The sequence below is a fragment of the Hippocampus guttulatus genome, chromosome 1 (genome assembly GCF_054856545.1).
Source record: "Hippocampus guttulatus isolate MCC_2025c chromosome 1, RoL_Hgut_1.0, whole genome shotgun sequence".
NCBI classification, from domain to species: Eukaryota; Metazoa; Chordata; class Actinopteri; order Syngnathiformes; family Syngnathidae; genus Hippocampus; species Hippocampus guttulatus.
Window position 1 is genome coordinate 22,561,427 of NC_141261.1, and position 17,145 is coordinate 22,578,571.

Below are 17,145 nucleotides of genomic sequence, written 5' to 3' on the forward strand. Positions count from 1 at the left end.
GTGGTCAAATTTGACTATTGCAATAAAGTTAGCATATTCATGTAGAACCAGACCGCCAGACATACAAATGTAAATTCCACACCGAAAGTCTCATGTTGACACAGGCTTCACCATGGAGCTCAAGCTGAATCATTTTTCGGTGACACAAGAGATGTAATCAGGTTTTTTTGTAATGATGAGCAGTTATGGATATGTATTCATTTACGAATGAATATAATCCAACTTGTTCAGTCGTTCTGGACAGAAGCACCTCATGGCTGAGTACCAAATGTGGCATCCACGATAAAGTTTTCTGAATCGGAGACAATCTCAGTTCCATTTGTAGAGTATCCACATGAAAATAGGTCATTATTGCATGAGCTCTGGTGGGATCATCCTCAGCGTTTCTTCCAGGTGAATTTCTTCCTGGCGCCTTCCTGACCCGGCTTCTTCCTCTCCCTCATTCTGGGATCAGGAGTCAGAAGACCAGCTGGCAAATAAAGGGGAAAAAAAGAACTCCAACGATTGACAGCTACACTCTGAGGTGGCAAAAAGCAGCTGGCTGGCATGCCCACCTTGCCTCATGATCTCCACATCTCTCTCAGAGAGAAAGCTGCACAGGGCCCGAGAGATGGCAAGTCGCAGTGCCCCCGCCTGGCTGGACCGCCCACCACCGCTCACGGTGCTCTTCACGTCAAAGCGTCCCAGCATGCCCATAAACTGGAGGGGGAACATTAGCTGTTCTCTGTGCACACAAAACCGAGGGAGGATAAGCGTGAGGAGGAGTCAACACAATCATATACAATGAAGTGAAACATTCCCAGAATGTTTAAATTCCTGGTGGAGCATGTGAGGCTGCTGACACGAACCCTTTCAACTGTGTAATTCATTCACATCAAGGAGATAAAGACACAGTGAGCGGTGAGAGCAAAAACTGTTTAAGAAAAAAAAAAAAAAAAAGCACTCGCCAACCTGTCTTGTAGCACAGAGAAGTACTGGGTGTAGTTCTGCCCATTAATGTTGACACTTCCAGAGCCACCATCTCTCAGAACCACGGAGGCGTTTGATGTCTTTCTTCGTCCTGAGAGTCAAGACAAAGACTGTCACATTTTTTCACATGACAGCGCAACAGAAGTGAGAAAAAAAAGTCTGCATCTACCTTGGGAGGTGATAAAAGCCATGCCCTTTTCATCCTTCTCCAAGGATGGGACAGTCCGCTTCATGGACTGAGATTCGAGTCGTTGGCGATAACTGAGAACAAACTGCTCCTCCATGGCGCAGTACGGCAGAGACAGCAGCCGCTCCATGAGCTGGAGAAAGCGAGTGTACTGAAATGATAAAAACCAGCCGGGCATCACACAGGTGCTTTGAGGTCTCTTGTGTTCTGATGCCATTATTAATATTCCCCGTCCACCCAGATGTACAGGGTTAAAAAAAAAAAAAAGTTTGTGTGTTGAAAAAAAACAAGTACCCTTGCTCAGGACAAAGCAAAGGAAAAAAAAGTGATCCTTTGGTGCCATCTTTTTGGTATTTTGGTACTTTTAGCTTGAATTGTCAAATGGTGTTTTTTCACCTGCATTTGTGATGTTCTGTTGGGTCTTTGAACGCCCAATGTGCACAGTAAAAATAAAACTTTTGCTCCTGTCCCGAAGTTTCTCCCCAATAGACTGTGAGGTATACTTTGCCATCACATTTTGCCTCGAGTCCCTAAAATCAATTACACCAGTCAACAACAATTTAAATCGAAGACGCCTGTGTCCCTCAAAGTAATTTTGATGCTGTTAAAAACACGTATTTACTTTTTTCCAACACATCAGGTTTTTAAGGTATTTTCATGATTTGTTTGACCGAGAAAAGGCTTGCGCAACACATATCAATCAATCAAACTTTATTTATATTTTACCGTGTGTTGAAATTTATAGCTATGACATTTCAGAAAAAAATTTGACCTGTTACTGAATCTAAACCTTAATTTATGAATATTATTAAATATTGCACGTTGTATTATTGCTATATTATTATCATTATTATTATTATTGTTATGAAAACCCGATGTGATCGAGAAAAAAAACAAGGGCATGTTAAGAATCAGTGCAAGAAAATAAATGTGGAAAAGTTTATTTGCATCTCTGATTTAAAAAATTGAGTAAAAACGTGTTGACCGATGTGAACGGTTAATTAAGTGACTTCAAAGGTGTGTGTTGTTGTGGACTATAGGCCAATAAACTAAAAATGCTGTGTCTGTTTGGAATCACTTACATCTTGAAGAGAAATGGGCTCGACCAGCAGCTCCTCCAGCTCCTCCTTCAGGAGCCACCTGCTTGTGCTGAGGGCGCTAATGAGAGGTAGACAATGCTATTAGAATCATAACGACGCACCTCCTGAGTCCTCAAACGCAATTTGTGCACCCACATCCCCTTGACATCCTGGGAGAAGAGTCCTTTGGCTCGCAGACGATCCTGATGCTTCTCGATGTCGAGGATTTTACTCTGTGTGTCCTAAAAACATTGAGGGACGTAAACACACTCAGGGTAAGGGAGTTTTTAAATCGCTATCCACAGCAGGCCTAAAGTCTTGTCTGTCAATTTATAAATGATTATGACCTGCAAGGCAATTCACACCATTTTTTGCCACTTATATTCACAGATAGTGCACAATTACCGAGTGAACTGTGATTACATCATACTACAGTTGTGTCACCATCTACACCTCCACAACTAATCAAAAGAATTGTTTCAATGCCATGTAACAAATAGCACAGGTGAAGACATGTTCATCTTCAGACAACAAACTAGTTAAGACTATGCAGCACTCCATTTTGTCTCCATTTGTACTTAACAAATTTCAGAATTCTGCATCATTTTGTTGACTAACCAATTTTTTAAAAATTTGAGGGGGGGGGGGGGGGGGGGTAAAGTAAGCCTGTTCAGGATTACTCAAGGGGACTCATGGATCATATGCACGGCAGCACATTAAAACCAAAGGTCCGGCCGGCGGCTTACGTGTTTCCAGTCTTGGCCTGTTTCAAACTACCAAGACACATTCTGAAGGAAACATAACCCCATTCTTTAAATGTGTGTGAATGTGGCTTTGTGTAAGAGGTACTTCGTCTCCGTCCCGCTCGTACATACAGACCTGCATGTATAGTGAATGACCGGTTCATTAAATCAGATACAGTACTTCACCGACACTGGCATTAGTGGGAAAATTGCAAAAGTAATACGTCAATTAGAGTAACATGGTGTCATTCCAAGAGACAGTAAGTATATTTTGAAGAGTTTGATGCCATCAATGTTATGGCTAGGCATTAGCAGAGTGACCGGATGTTATCACACCGTCGTACCCCAAACGCAGAAATGGTGCGTGTATACAGTCGATTGGCATAAACGTAACTTATGACAAACTCACGTGCATCAAGGTGTAATAAGCTTGTTTTCCCGTATAAAACAGGAAGTGGAATGGCCGTCCGTCCATCCCCCATTGGACAGCTGCCAGAAGAGAAAAGACAATGTTAGTTCCAGAGAGCGCCCAGTTAAAAAAAAACAACAAAAATGAGAAGGTCAACATTATGTACCTCGCTGCTTTGGGAAGATTTCCTCCGGATGCTGATGAAGAAAGGACAATGTAACGTGCCAAAAAAGAGGTTTTGAAAAAGATGAACCTTCATGCATGAACAACAACATATGTTCAGTCACTATCTTTACCTTCATGAGGGGTCGTGCCTTCTTCTCAAACAAGCCAGAGGGGAAGAGGTAGGCGATGCTCCTCTTTAGAAGAAAATGAAAAAGGCAGGTAATGACAATGAGGACAGCTGAGAATAACAGAGGTCGTGGTAACAGATGGTGTTGAGAGTAGGGGAGGCTAAACTACAAGCTACCCACTGGTTCAAGGAAAGGTGAGCTTGTGGGGCAGCGTGGACAGCAAGCAGAACTCGGACAGTATGTCCAACAATTCACCCAAAGTTCAGCAAGTGTGCATGCGCACACACTGATCGACCAACAGATGCTCTTTTCTGCTTTTTGGCTAGGTGGATGAGTGAAGAGGTGGTGTGCGGGCGGATTGTTAAGATTTCAGCTTGTCAACGGGGGAAGAGAAAGAACGGCTCACGGGGGCGCAAGCGTGGCCAAGATGCAAAGAAAGGTCGCCAAAAGTGAGAGGTTACTAGATAAAAAGTGGGAAAAGGCAACAAGAGATGAAGTCACACCTGTGTCCCCTCCACAATATGGCAGCAATTCCCAAAAGAGCGCAAACTGAACAATTGAGGCACACCACGTGGCATTGGGGTTTCAGACCAGAAAAGAGTCGTCGGCGTCACACAAGATGACGACAATGAGCGCCATCCTTTCACCATCACACCTGAAGACGTTGGACACTGTTTCTTTCGACTATGAAAATCTTAGAAAAATCTTTGAGTCTCAGTTTTGTTGTGCAATGTGTTCTAATGAGGGGCAAATTCGTGCCTTGTACTTGGACATGAACTGTGTGCAAAAGGTTGAAGAGCTGCTGATCTAAACCATAAATCTATTCAAATTGATGTTCAAACGTTCCCCAAAGCTTCAATTCTTACATCTATGTCCTCTTGAGTGAAATTGTCAGGGTCCTCTCCCATCATGTTGGCCAGGTGCCGCTTGCCGATATTGAAGTCCTCCACCTGCTTCTCGATAAACTCCATCGTGAACTTTTCGGGGCCAGCGGCAGCCAGGTTCTTCCTGTGCATGACAGCACTTGTACATATCCGTCTCCTGACTACCTAGAGGAGGAAAAGACAACAAGAACAAACGGAGGTTTAGTTTTACAATGTTCTCATGGAATTACTGAAGTGAGTGGGGGGGGGGGGCTGTAGAAGCACAATGTTCGAACAGAAATATTGAACTGGTAAAAAGATGTAGAAGCACCCTGCTCAAGACGAAATGAGGATTTAGGTTGATTAATATGATTGATAAGAACTCACACAAAGCAAATTAAGATGACTACTTCAGTGAACAGGGTGTGCCCACCCAAAAAAGTACTCACGCTTGGACTGCAAGTTATTCATGTATTTTGTTTTTGTTTCATGTGCAAGAAAATTACTCTAATGGAAGTATAAACACATCACGGAAGTGCAAAGACATTTTAAACAACAATTTAATTTGGCTCAACCAACGTGATGTTTCATTACTGGCATCAAAGATAAGTTTGAAGCAGACGGAACTGTTTAAGATGGCCATGTACGAACGTTCTGGAAGACCTTGAACCCCACAACCCCACAAGAGAAGATCAAATGGTGGAAGTGATTCTCCATTCCAATCAGGTCATGAGACAGGAATCTCAAATTGAGCATCCATTGCATGGTGAAGCGAGCCCATTGGAAATGTTACATTGCACCATTCAACTAATTGACGCAAACGCTACTCAAAATCAGAATCAGCAACACCATTTCACAACAAACCCTAGTCCAGTGGTCCTCAACTAGAAATGCTGTAGGTCCACTTTTTTTTTTTTTTAATAAGACCAAGGTCCGATCCCATGCACGGCGGTCATGGGGAGCAGGGCTATATGCCCATTTAGTATGGTTAAGCCAAGCTCATACAAATCAACACTCCTCACAACCAACCAATAACGGGGTGCATGAAAATAACAATTATTCACTTTGCCAGTACACAGCAAATAATGAGAGGTGTTGTGTTGAGGCACAGGAACTCTTTTATTTTGTTAAGTTGTGCCTGCTTAATAATAGAAATAGCCCTTTTAGGGAAATAAGACATTTTTACTTTAACTTTGTTAAACAGTAGTTGTCTTTTTGTCCCTTAATTTAACAAAAACAAAACACTAATTTTACCAAAATAAATACTAAACATGAAAACAAAAATATCCTTTTCATTTGTACAATTCCCCTTTTCACATCCCCTCTGAAATCACTTAAAAAATATATCAGAAGAGGAGTTAAGAACCATTTTAAATACTGACACAAGGGAGCACAGGAATGTGCAGTGCTGTTCATCCACTATAGGTGAATGCAATGTCTGAGGCATGCAAATATTATTTGAGGACGCCATTGTGATGTTCATTTACCATGTTGCGGTGTTCTATTGTTAAACAGCTGCAAAGATCCCCGGGTAGACGGGAGCAGAACTGCACACAATCGAAACCTCCCGCGATTCGTTTTGTCTAATTGTTTGTGTGCGGCTCTCCTGGGCTGAAGCTGTGAGTACACTGTGGCGTCGCGCATGCGTCTGTTTCCTGACACAATGATCCATTTTGAATGCGTGTATATTGGGATAGACGCGTGCTGACGCTTATGTATGGGCACACCTTAAGTTCAGAGGAGCCAATCAGCGCATCGTTATCGCCGACATGCCCTGCTAAGCCAGGGTCTCCAGTTAGTCAAACATTATACACACAAAGTCGCGCTGCTGCGGTCCTGTGCATTACATCTGTTAGTGCACGCAAAGAATACAACGGATAATTTTAACAAGCGATCACGGTAATGCGCAGATTATAGTCCAAAAATATAAAATGTATAACGTAAAAATCACTTTATAATTTTTTATTTTATACAATTTGCCGAAGGTCCGGACAGAGGAGGGCGGCGGTCCGGTCGTGGATCGTGGTCCGCCAGTTGAGGAAGACTGCCCTAGTCCTTAAATCATTTTACAAAGTCCATCAATCCATCCATTTTAACACCTCTCGTCCTGTATAGGGTAACAGGGGGGGGGGGGGGGGGGGGTGCTGGAGCTTATCCCAGCTGACTTGGGCGCAAGGTCGACCACACCCTGAACTGGTCGCCAGTCAGTCGCAGGGCACATGTAGAGAACAACCATTCACACCTACATCGTCACCGAGTGGAAATCGATTCCACGCTGCCCGCACACAAGTCAGGTGAGTGTACCACTACACCATGAGTGACCCCGTTTAAAGAATTAACTTAAGACAAAATCAGATTTCCGAATCGGCGCAATACATCATGGTATACTGTACATTTGATTTTTCCAGTGGGCGTCTTGTTATACACTCCTTTCGATATGCATCGCGGGAAGTATCACAACACCGGGGATAACCTCTGCTCACTTAACATTCAAGCAGCGTTGCAAAATGGCACACTCATTATATCGAATGGGACTTCAGGGGGGATGTCAAACACTTCAACTGTGTCAGGAGCAAGAAGATGCTAGCTCAAGGGCATCACCGCTCTATTCTTGTCTCTGTTTTAATTTGCCCAAGTGGGGTAAATATTCCTTACAAAACAGACTCACCTGTGATGAGACTCCATATACACTTGAACTGTATGTTCCATATTTTGTGAGAAAATAGCCGAGTGTTCGCGTACACGGCGCCGCCATGATGGCTGGCTAAAATGACGTCATAGCGGAAGTTATCATGTCGTGACCTAGGAAAAGATACATCAGCCTGACGTGCCTTAAGACGACCACACTGGTGGGGGCAATGTTCTCATCAAATGCAGTCAGTGCCTTCAAACCCCCACAAATTATTGCATCTGGTGTTTTTATTTTATACCGACATTAAGTCGTGATATTATGAAAAAATATTTTTATTTTGTATACATCCACCAGTAACCATGATCCCTCCCAGAGCGTTGCAGTTGCTGAACAATAAAATCGATCTGGCGTCCAAGTCGTACGTCCGCCGGTCAGGCTCTCACCAGCCTATTCAAATGTCTCTCAGCGATAATGACTCCTTGCAATGCCAAGCTTTTCATGATGTCCTCGTTACTCATCCCAAACGTAAAGTAAAAGTTGATCACGCTCTCCTTGTCCTTATGTAGCTTTCCTTCGACCTTTCAACTTTGAAAAACGGTGCATTCGATGTTCTTCGAGTGAGCCACAAGAAGCTGCGACTACTTCATGCACAAACACTTATTTTGTGCGCATTTTCTTACCATTTTGTGCACGAAGTAGTAGTTCATTCCCAAAACTAGTTGCCCGTGCGTACGTAATAGTTACAGCGGGCGCACAAAGTATTATTATTATTATAGTTATTGATTATGATTGTTATTATGTTGGTATTTTTTGGTTTTCAAATATCTTGCTTACGTTTTGAGAGACCCCACACAAGGGCAGGCAATTCATTAGTCAACATTCATTCATTCATTCATTTCCCGAACAGCTTTATCCTTACTAGGGTCGCGGGGATGCTGGAGCCTACCCAGCTGTCTTCGGGCAGTAGGGGGGGGGGGGGGGGACTCTGAATCGGTTGCCAGCCAATCGCAGGGCACACAGAGACGAACAACCATCTACGCCAGGGGTGCCCAAACTTTTTGGATCGAAGATCTACTTTTCGATCAACTAACCTCCCGGGATCTACCTTTACCGGCACGCGCGCGCGCCCGCACACACACACACACACACACACACACACACACACACACACACACACACACACACACACACACACACACACACACACACACACACAAAAGGAAATCACTTCCTACCTCAGTGGGCTGTCTTTGATCCCAATGTCATTTTACAATCTCAGATTCTCATCCTCAAGAGTGGGGCTTTCAAAGTCGAAAAGTGATTTGACTTTGGCAACAATGTCACCAACGTCAATATTTGCACCAAATGGACAACACATATAGCTGACTATTGGCTCGATGGATGCAAAGTCAGTAAAATACCTCTCAAACTCTGACGAGATGCTCTGAACATGCTCCTCATAACGTGCACTGTCAAACTGTGTCACACCTTTCCCTTGACGTTCTGCTTGCATGTGAGGGAAGTTGCACAGGTTACCAAGACACAGCTGGACATCAGCTTTAGCTTGCTTTTAAATGTGCTCACTGAACTCATCATGTTGACTACATCTTTACCCCTACCCTGCAGCTCTAAATTCAATTCATTGAGCTGGCCAGTGAGATCAGTGAGGAAAGATAAATCTAAAAGCCACTGTTTTGTCCCGCTAACAAATCCCATGAAAGCATTAAAAATATCCTCACCCCTGGTGTGTACACACACAAACACGTACACACATTCGCTGACTTTCTTCGTGTTTAGCGCCGATGTTTGCGCGTGAGTGGTGATTCAGTCATCTGATTGGTTGCCCTCTGTGTCAATCAAGTAACGGGATTGACGATAGGCTGACGCAGTGCGTCCTGTGTATTTAGCGCCGTTGTTTGAATGGTATTGCCAGCACCGAGGCATTTTCAACGCTTGTCATGTGAAAGCCCGGGAGCCGCATTGAACCAGTCAAAGAACCGCTATAATCGCTAGCTGCTCGCTACTGTTAGCAGCGGTCAATTTCCAGCAGCGTTTCCAACTCATCGGTAAGGAAAGTAGCTATTGGCTGTCCTAAACGTCGCTCAATTATGTCATCAGTGCGTGTGATTTACTGGGGGGGGGGGGGGGGGGGTCCCTGATCTTTTTTTCTTTTGTAAATTTTATTTGTTGATGTTTTTTAAATGTATTTCAGACAAAGAAAAGTTTTACATTTACATTCAGCCCCGATTGTAAACCTGACGCGATCAGCCAGCAGCGGCTTCATTTGGGGGAGGGACCACAACAGCTCCCAGCGCTGCTCATTGAGCACAACGTGCTTTCACCACACAGACTCCAAAGGTCTCCAATAACACCAGAAAAAGTCGCTAGATTGTTACTCGTCACTTTTTTGAAAAAAAAAAGTCGCTGGAAAGGATCTGAATACTCACTAAATATAGTGTCAAAGTGGCGGCCCGGTAGTCCAGTGGTTAGCACGTCAACTTCACAGTGCAGGGGTACCAGGTTCAATTCCAGCTCCGGCCTCTCTGTGTGGAGTTTGCATGTTCTCCCCGGGCCTGCGTGGGTTTTCTCCGGGTCCTCCGGTTTCCTCCCACATTCCAAAAACATGCGTGGCAGGCTGATTGAACACTCTAAATTGTCCCTAGGTGTGAGTGTGTGCGTGCATGGTTGTTTGTCTCTGTGTGCCCTGTGATTGGCTGGCAACCAATTAGGGGTGTCCCCCGCCTACTGCCCGAAGGCAGCTGGGATGGGCTCCAGCTCCCCCCGCGACCCAAGTGAGGATAAAGCGGTTCGGAAGATGAATGAATGAATATAGTGTCAAAGTTGCTAAGTTTGGTGACACTGACTTCCTGTCATGTCATTAAAAAAAAAAAAGACTTTGTTTTTTCAACACACCTCGCGGGTCGACTTGGGATCAGCCCGCGGTCGACTGGTTGGGCATCCCTGATTTAGAGTGTCTAATCAGCCTGCCATGCATGTTTTTTTGGAATGTGGGAGGAAACCGGAGTACCCGGAGAAAACCCACGCAGGCCCGGGGAGAACATGAAAACTCAGAACATGCAAACTCCACACAGGGAGGCCGGAACTGGAATTGAACCCGGTACCTCTGCACTGTGAAGTCGACGGCCTAACCACTGGACTACTGGGCCACCCATTAGTCAACATGTCATGCACAATCACGGTGTCACATCAAAACCAAGCTTTGCAAACTGAATAAAAGACAATAATGAAACAACTAAAACAATGACTAAAGAAATAATGTACACAAAACTTGCCTTTAAATACTATTTACATTCGTACTGCCGCAAAGCTGGGAGTGCAACCAGTCTCCCAGCGACGCTGTAAGTTTTCTCTTTCGGTCCAGATCCCAGAGAATAGACTAGAGTATAATTTATTATTATTTGTAATATTTTAGACAGGTACAATGTGCATGACCCAAAGTAGTACCGCTTCGTGTTTGACTGGATATATACATACTGTATGCTTGGATGGCAATTAGCAGAGACAATTCAACAATGTCCACTTAAAATGGACACGGGTGAAATGAGAAGGCAGAAAGTTCTTTTAAGGTGACTAAGACATGATCGTTTGTTACCTAACTTCCGCCCGCTAACGCCTGCTACGACTTTCGAGTCATCCGGAGCAAACTCCTCCCACCGGAGTGGCTCGCTCATGCTGTCGTGCATCGGAATGAGAAACCCCCAATTGTAGTACGATGCAGGGCTGAAGTTGACCAACACTTTTTTTCGCTTTGAAATAATTCACGTTTCAAGGTGGAATACCGTGCGTGCGTGAAAGCGGATTCGCCTCGCCGCCGGTGCATTTGTGGAAGGCTCATTCTCCCCGCTTGATGGGAAGGGCGAAGCGGAAAAAAAGGGGAAAGCTCTCCGCTCAGCTCATGCGCCAAGCCGAACCCTCGTCGCGGTCGCGGGGCTCCCTGTTTGCGGGTAAAATGTAGTGCGTCGCCGCGGGGAACTCGGAGCATGTAAAAGGAAAGCCGCCGCTGCGACCCGAGCTCGACACCAAGCGCGATATGTCTGATGTGACGGCGAGCAAGAGCGTGGAATGGCTGCAAGTGGAGTTGGACTCGGGCGCCTCTTCGGTCCTCCTGCTCGACTGCCGCGCACACGAGCTGTACGAGTCGTCTCACATTGAGGGCGCTATCAGCGTGGCCATCCCGGGCCTGATGCTCCGCAGGTTCAAGAAGGGCAACATCCCCATTCGGACCATCATTCCCAACCACGAGGACAAAGAGAGTTTCACGCGGAGATGTCAAACGGACACGGTGGTTCTGTACGACGAGAGCACCGTCAGTTGGTCGGACAGCGGCCCCCCGTCGTCCGTTTTGGCTTTGCTTCTCCAAAAACTCCGCGAGGACGGCTGTAAAGCGCACTACCTGGAGGGTATGTGTCGAAATAAGTTACTTGGAGCGATAGCTAACATGTCGTGAACTCGAGCTGTGTGTACTGAACCGTGCCGTGCAGAGTTAAGTCGTGTTTACTTGAAAATGCAAACACGCTTTATGTCACTCACATCAAACTAGTCGTAGTAATAGTTTTGCGTCATTAACGCGAAGGCTGATTTGTTTTTGGTTCTTGTTGTGCTTGAAGAGACGTCGAAAGCGGTGCTGCACGTTTAAACTTTTGAAAAAGGCTATTCCTGTTTTTATTAACACTGTATATACAGTCGTTGTGGTTGGATTGGTCCCCTCGTAAAACCCCGATAGTTTAGCTTGTGCTTGTTTTCTAGGTTTGAAAGTTCTTAGTATGTCATTGAAATGATCAATTAAAATTCCAAAATGGCTACGTTGTGTTTTGCTTTGCTGCAGCAGGCATGCATTTCATGAATGGTCTGTTCGTGGAACCGGATCGACTTGTGTAGTATACCACTTCACTGCAATGCCGCACATTCTTCACTGATATGACATAATGATGTTGATTCTCTAAACCAGGAAGCTGTTTTTTTTTCAATTTGTGTTGTCTGTGTTACTCTCCAGGTGGCTTTGTAAAATTCCACACCGAGTACCCAGAACACTGTGAGACGCTCCTCGACAGCTCCTGTCCTAGCTCCTCTCCTCCGCTCTCCTTTCTGGGTTTTGGAAATTTGCGGATCAGCTCTGACTGTTCAGATGGGGAATCTGACCGAGAACCCAGCAGCGCCACTGAGTCAGAGGAGAGCCCCCTCCCCGGAAATCAGCCAGCCTTCCCGGTTCAGATCCTGCCTTACCTTTACCTGGGCTGTGCCAAAGACTCGACCAACCTTGATGTGCTGGGCCAATACAACATTAAGTACATCCTGAACGTCACACCCAATCTCCCCAACATGTTCGAACATGAGGGGCGTTTCAGGTATAAACAGATCCCTATTTCAGATCACTGGAGTCAAAATCTATCCCAGTTCTTCCCAGAGGCCATATCATTTATAGGTGAGTGTGCATATGCACTTTCACCCCTTCCACCAAGATGTTCTATTTTGCTTTTGTTTATTATCACAGTGACATGAGCTTTTGTGGTGTTACATGTGCGTCGACTGGATCGATCTCGGTGACCTCACTCCTTATCAGCTGTGAAATTCCCACACTGTTGTTTATCCTTGCACGGTTCATTGGTTAGGTTTTTTTTTCCTGAGTGGAATCCAGAGTATACTTGAACTGCATAATACATTGAAAAACGATCTTCAGCACGATAATGGCTCGCGCAGTATGCGTCTCGCATAGACATGCAATAAGTTTCATCGCGCTGACGGTGGGCTTAACTGTTGTATCTCCAAAATGCTGAATTTTTAGGGGACCCCAAAAACGGGATGTGATTAACATGGTATTGTCAAAGAGCCATTTTCAGTACTTAAGAGTGGGCAATCATTCGGGGAAAAAATAACACCCACACCTGTATAGTGTAAAATTGTGTGTGTGTGTGGAGGGGGTATGTAGTTTACCAAATTGTGACATAGTTTTTGGCACAATGCCAGCAATACAAAATGTTATACTTTTATTAGACTTTGACCAATCAGGAGATGCACACCCTGCACTGGTTGCCAGCCATGAGAGGTCAACTTTTTTTTAATTTTATTTTTTTAATGATAATTGGTTCTAGGGTGGTGTTTTTTATATTACTCTACAAGTGGTTGTTTTTGCTGTAATCAAATACAAAGACTGCCAATTGTTGTTAAACAGTTCAAACAAGGACATATTGGTACTGAGAAGGCGCACGTCATCTGTGTTAGCTGCTTCCAATTTGAGTGACGCTTTCGAACTTCGATTGCTCTCAAAAGCAGAGCTTGTTTGTCGGTTTCATGAGAGGTTCAGTGCTAGAACCAGGAAGGAAGTGGCACTTGCACTCTGTGCCGCCTCTGATTGCAGGGTCACATGCTAGTCTGGAATCTGCCGGATATTTGGTGCGTGTCTTTTTTTTTTTTGTTAGCAAATGAATTCCTAGAATCAGTCTCAGGCCCTTTCCGTCCTCCGTCGAATCTTATAATGGTGTCATTGTGCCAGCAAGCTGATTGTTTATGTCTACTTGAGTCACGTTGATGAATGAAAATATTCCAGAAGAGTCTCAAGATTGTGCGAAATTTGCTGACACGCCGTCTTTGTTTTCCTCTCGCAGACGAAGCTCGGTCCAAGCAGTGTGGCGTTCTGGTGCACTGTCTGGCTGGCATCAGCCGCTCGGTTACCGTCACCGTGGCTTACTTGATGCAGAGACTCAACCTGTCGCTCAATGACGCCTACGACTTTGTTAAGAGAAAGAAGTCCAACATTTCCCCCAATTTTAACTTCATGGGCCAGCTGTTGGACTTTGAGCGGACGCTGGGCCTGCACAGTCCCTGCGACAACCGCTCCACCGGCGAGGAGCAGCTCTTCTTCACCACGCCAACCAATCACAACGTCTTTCAGCTGGACACACTGGACTCGACCTGAACGTCGATGGTGGTGGTGGTTTTACCTTGTTAGCTTCCTGACGTCTCTGCAACTTTGGCAGAGAACAAGCCCAAGCCATATTTGAGTCAGACGCTGTCGGATGCCTTATTACCTAACACGAGGAGAAATGTGTTCATCAGTACGTGACTTTAATAGATGGTCATGTACCGCCATATTAGCCAGAACGTGTCCAAATATATCTGTCGAGATTGCTTTCTGACTGTTCCTTGTTTTTGTTTCGTTTGATTTTTTTTAAACCAGCTTTCGTTGAATTAGTGATGACTGCTGCTTCAATGGTCTTAATAGTCTTTGTCAATCAGAATGTTTTGCAACTGAGGAAAAATAAGCTACTCCAGTCATCCGGCCTTGAATTTCTGTCCCTTTTTTTTTCAGTCTGTTGGCCGTTCAGCCGTTGTGCGGTTGAAACAAAGCGCCGCAGTGGGTCCTCTTTTAAGTCTGAATGTTCTCACTCACACCTTTTAACAACAGGAATGTAACTGTAAGTGGCTGCATACTCCACAAGCACCTTTGGAAGCATGTAATACTGCTCTTCATTCCGTTGCTCACAAACGACTGAATTTGCATGACCGTGTTCCACCTTGTACCGCAGATCTTGTTTATATCATGAAATTAAGCTTGCGGAACTGGACCAAGGTTTTGTCATCTTTTCACAAAAGTGTAACGGGATTACTTACCCTCAACCAATAACGGACAACTTTGCGCCTTCCTTTGTATCCTTGACCGTATTGTGTCCGGAGCGCCTCCCTCTGTGGCACAATGTCACTGAAGGGAAACGCGATGGCGCACAATTAACCATCTCTTTGCCCCCCCCCCTCCCCCGGGCCTCCGAGCTAATGAGAATGAGTGAAAGTTGGACTAACGTGTTCTTACCTCACCGAGAGCTCTTTTTCAGGGATTTTTGTAGGCATCTCTATCATGTCAAGTGCATCAAAGGGCTGTTTTGGTTGCTACGTTTGTCAAGATGTACATGGAGTCAATTGTAACTGGGGACCCTTTTCTCAAAAATAATGAAGGATCGAACAGTGACTTGATTCTGACCCTTATGTATAGTGTCTGTTGAACTAAAATGTCCAAAATATTCTGTATAAGTTTATATAACAAATATATTGTATATTTTTACTTGACTATGCTCTTGTGTTCTCTTTGTGTTGGGTGTCTTACATGACAATCTGCGTATACCTGTCAGACAACAAATGCCTCCGCTTAAGATCTAAATTATTCTGAATTTAATTCTGCCAGTGCCAATAGAATACAGTAGCTTCTTTTCGACCCGTTTTCACTTTGCATTTTGGTAATATTTGCACGACGGCACTCTGGACCTCACCTCTTTCTGCAACCGTGAATCTTATCGACAAAATGTACTGAGGTAAATGAGTTGTCCTTAATGCAGTTTGTCCCTTTTGCCATCTCATCAAGCCAACAGTTAGCGGTTTACATTCAGACTAAAACGTTTATTGGGCGTCGCTTCATCTGACAAATGATTGTCAATTGTGTTTGCTTCTTCCTCATCTTAATGTTCTATTTCTGTACCCGAGATGCCTTATTGGCAGAGCGTTTTCTCTTTCTGTCCTGTCTGTGTAATATACTCAGTTATCGTATATATACTCAAGAGAAACATAGTAGTGTACAACAAATTCCCTTCCGCGACAGTCTTATGCAGGTGGGAGAAGACATGTAAGGAAGGAGGACTGTTCTATGTTGTATGAGGCAATTAATTGTCCAACAGCTGCCCTTTAGGATTCAATGACTTACACACTGCGCTGATGCTGTATTAGTTTGCACCCCCCTTCAACTTTTGCAGCAACTTTGCGGCGCATGAAAGGGCATGCCTGGCAACGCATCACAGGGCAAATATTGAAAGCTATTGAGTGATGAGCTTTTCTCGCAAGACTGAACCAGGCATGTCACATACCTGCGGGCCAGATCTCTGATTAGGCCTGAAAAGACAGTGGTGCCAAGACATACGTAGGCCACAGAAAGCTGCATCCCACATAGCGCTGCCGTGCCTTTCTTTCATAAAACAGAAAATCTCTTCCATGGGATCGTCCACAAGACACAGACACGTTTATTCAAGCTTCATTTAAGACACCGTTTGATGTATATCTGTGAAAGGTTGTAAATCATTTTGATCAAGCGGTGCTATAGGTTGTTGAGGTCAAATGTGTGGTCAAAAGTAGTGGCCTCTGCACTTTGGCCCACGCTCTCAATCGCCTTTTTTGTCCCTGCTAGGTCACGATTGATTTGTTGATGACAGCATCTTTCCTCATTTCAAGTACCGTTACAGTTTTACGGTCCCTTACATTGAACTGAGAAGCCCTTGAAGTACAGATATGGAAAATACAGGTACTTGAGTTCTGTTGGCATCTTATTCCATTTGCGTGCAGCAGAGCCGCTGAATGCTGATGCACCGTGTTTGCTTTGATCTCTGGGCTCCACTGATGGACCCGAGTCTGCGGAGCTCAGAGCCCTACTGGGTTCATATTCCATGAAGCATATCTTTCATGTCGACCGGACCTAAGGCATTCTGTCATTTATAGACGAGTCGTAGTATAATGTTAAAATCTCCTCTTCAACTGAATGGGAACCAAATTCTTACGGACTGAAATGATATGTTGTTCTCATTTTTTATTTTATTTTTTTGTTAAGTGAACTGCCGAATTGTCAGTTAATTTATATAGCTCACAAAGTCAAGTCTCTGATGGCCATCAATTAACAAAATAAATCAGGGTTTAGGACCATGTGGCTTCTCCAACATTTTGATCTTGTTCATCCGGACATTGTGAGAACTACTAAATATGATATTTGACATCTATATTAGTATTGGATGGGATGGGTGAGATGGTGAGATGACTAAATCTAGACTGCATTTTTTTTCATTCATTCATTCATTCATCTTCCGAACCGCTTCATCCTCACTAGGGTCGCGGGGTGCATTTTTTTTTCATTGCCAAATGTGCTCGCTCAGCATTCATAGTTGTGGAAGCAGATGTGCATGAGGCCGCTGGGATTTGAGCT

At 44.5% G+C, this 17,145-nt stretch overlaps 2 protein-coding genes across 3 annotated transcripts; one reads left to right on the forward strand and one right to left on the reverse strand.

Annotated features, from left to right (window-relative positions):
* Window positions 1–152: 152 nt before the first annotated feature.
* On the reverse strand, window positions 153–7,317 carry mrps9 (mitochondrial ribosomal protein S9). Of its 2 annotated transcripts, XM_086119966.1 has the most exons (11): window positions 7,212–7,317; window positions 4,547–4,729; window positions 3,684–3,746; window positions 3,554–3,584; window positions 3,388–3,467; window positions 2,392–2,477; window positions 2,239–2,314; window positions 1,139–1,307; window positions 952–1,060; window positions 555–724; window positions 153–469 (listed from the first exon to the last, which is right to left on the reverse strand). In XM_086119966.1, exons 1-11 carry the CDS (start codon window positions 7,296–7,298, stop codon window positions 378–380), a joined length of 1,146 nt encoding a protein of 381 aa, XP_085976092.1. In that variant the 5' UTR covers window positions 7,299–7,317; the 3' UTR covers window positions 153–377. The 2 variants fall into 2 exon arrangements, with proteins under 2 accessions (XP_085976092.1, XP_085976102.1); XM_086119976.1 differs by lacking the exons at window positions 4,547–4,729; window positions 7,212–7,317 and adding an exon at window positions 4,184–4,524.
* Window positions 7,318–10,855: 3,538 nt separating this feature from the next.
* Window positions 10,856–15,254, forward strand: LOC147211003 (dual specificity protein phosphatase 7-like). Its single transcript, XM_086119988.1, has 3 exons — window positions 10,856–11,596; window positions 12,190–12,618; window positions 13,799–15,254. Exons 1-3 carry the CDS (start codon window positions 11,227–11,229, stop codon window positions 14,107–14,109), a joined length of 1,110 nt encoding a protein of 369 aa, XP_085976114.1. The 5' UTR covers window positions 10,856–11,226; the 3' UTR covers window positions 14,110–15,254.
* Window positions 15,255–17,145: the final 1,891 nt, after the last annotated feature.

What these genes read in the sequence shown, in the direction of transcription:
- LOC147211003 (XM_086119988.1), top strand. Translation starts at nt 11,227, where the DNA reads ATGTCTGATGTGACGGCGAGCAAGAGCGTGGAATGGCTGCAAGTGGAG. An exon ending in TAAAGCGCACTACCTGGAGG is followed by an intron (nt 11,597 to 12,189) that starts GTATGTGTCGAA and finishes GTTACTCTCCAG; the next exon opens with GTGGCTTTGTAAAATTCCAC. An exon ending in AGAGGCCATATCATTTATAG is followed by an intron (nt 12,619 to 13,798) that starts GTGAGTGTGCAT and finishes TTCCTCTCGCAG; the next exon opens with ACGAAGCTCGGTCCAAGCAG.
- mrps9 (XM_086119966.1), bottom strand. Translation starts at nt 7,298, where the DNA reads ATGGCGGCGCCGTGTACGCGAACACTCGGCTATTTTCTCACAAAATAT. An exon ending in AATCTTCCCAAAGCAGCGAG is followed by an intron (nt 3,468 to 3,553) that starts GTACATAATGTT and finishes CTCTTCTGGCAG; the next exon opens with CTGTCCAATGGGGGATGGAC. An exon ending in TCCCAGGATGTCAAGGGGAT is followed by an intron (nt 2,315 to 2,391) that starts GTGGGTGCACAA and finishes ACCTCTCATTAG; the next exon opens with CGCCCTCAGCACAAGCAGGT.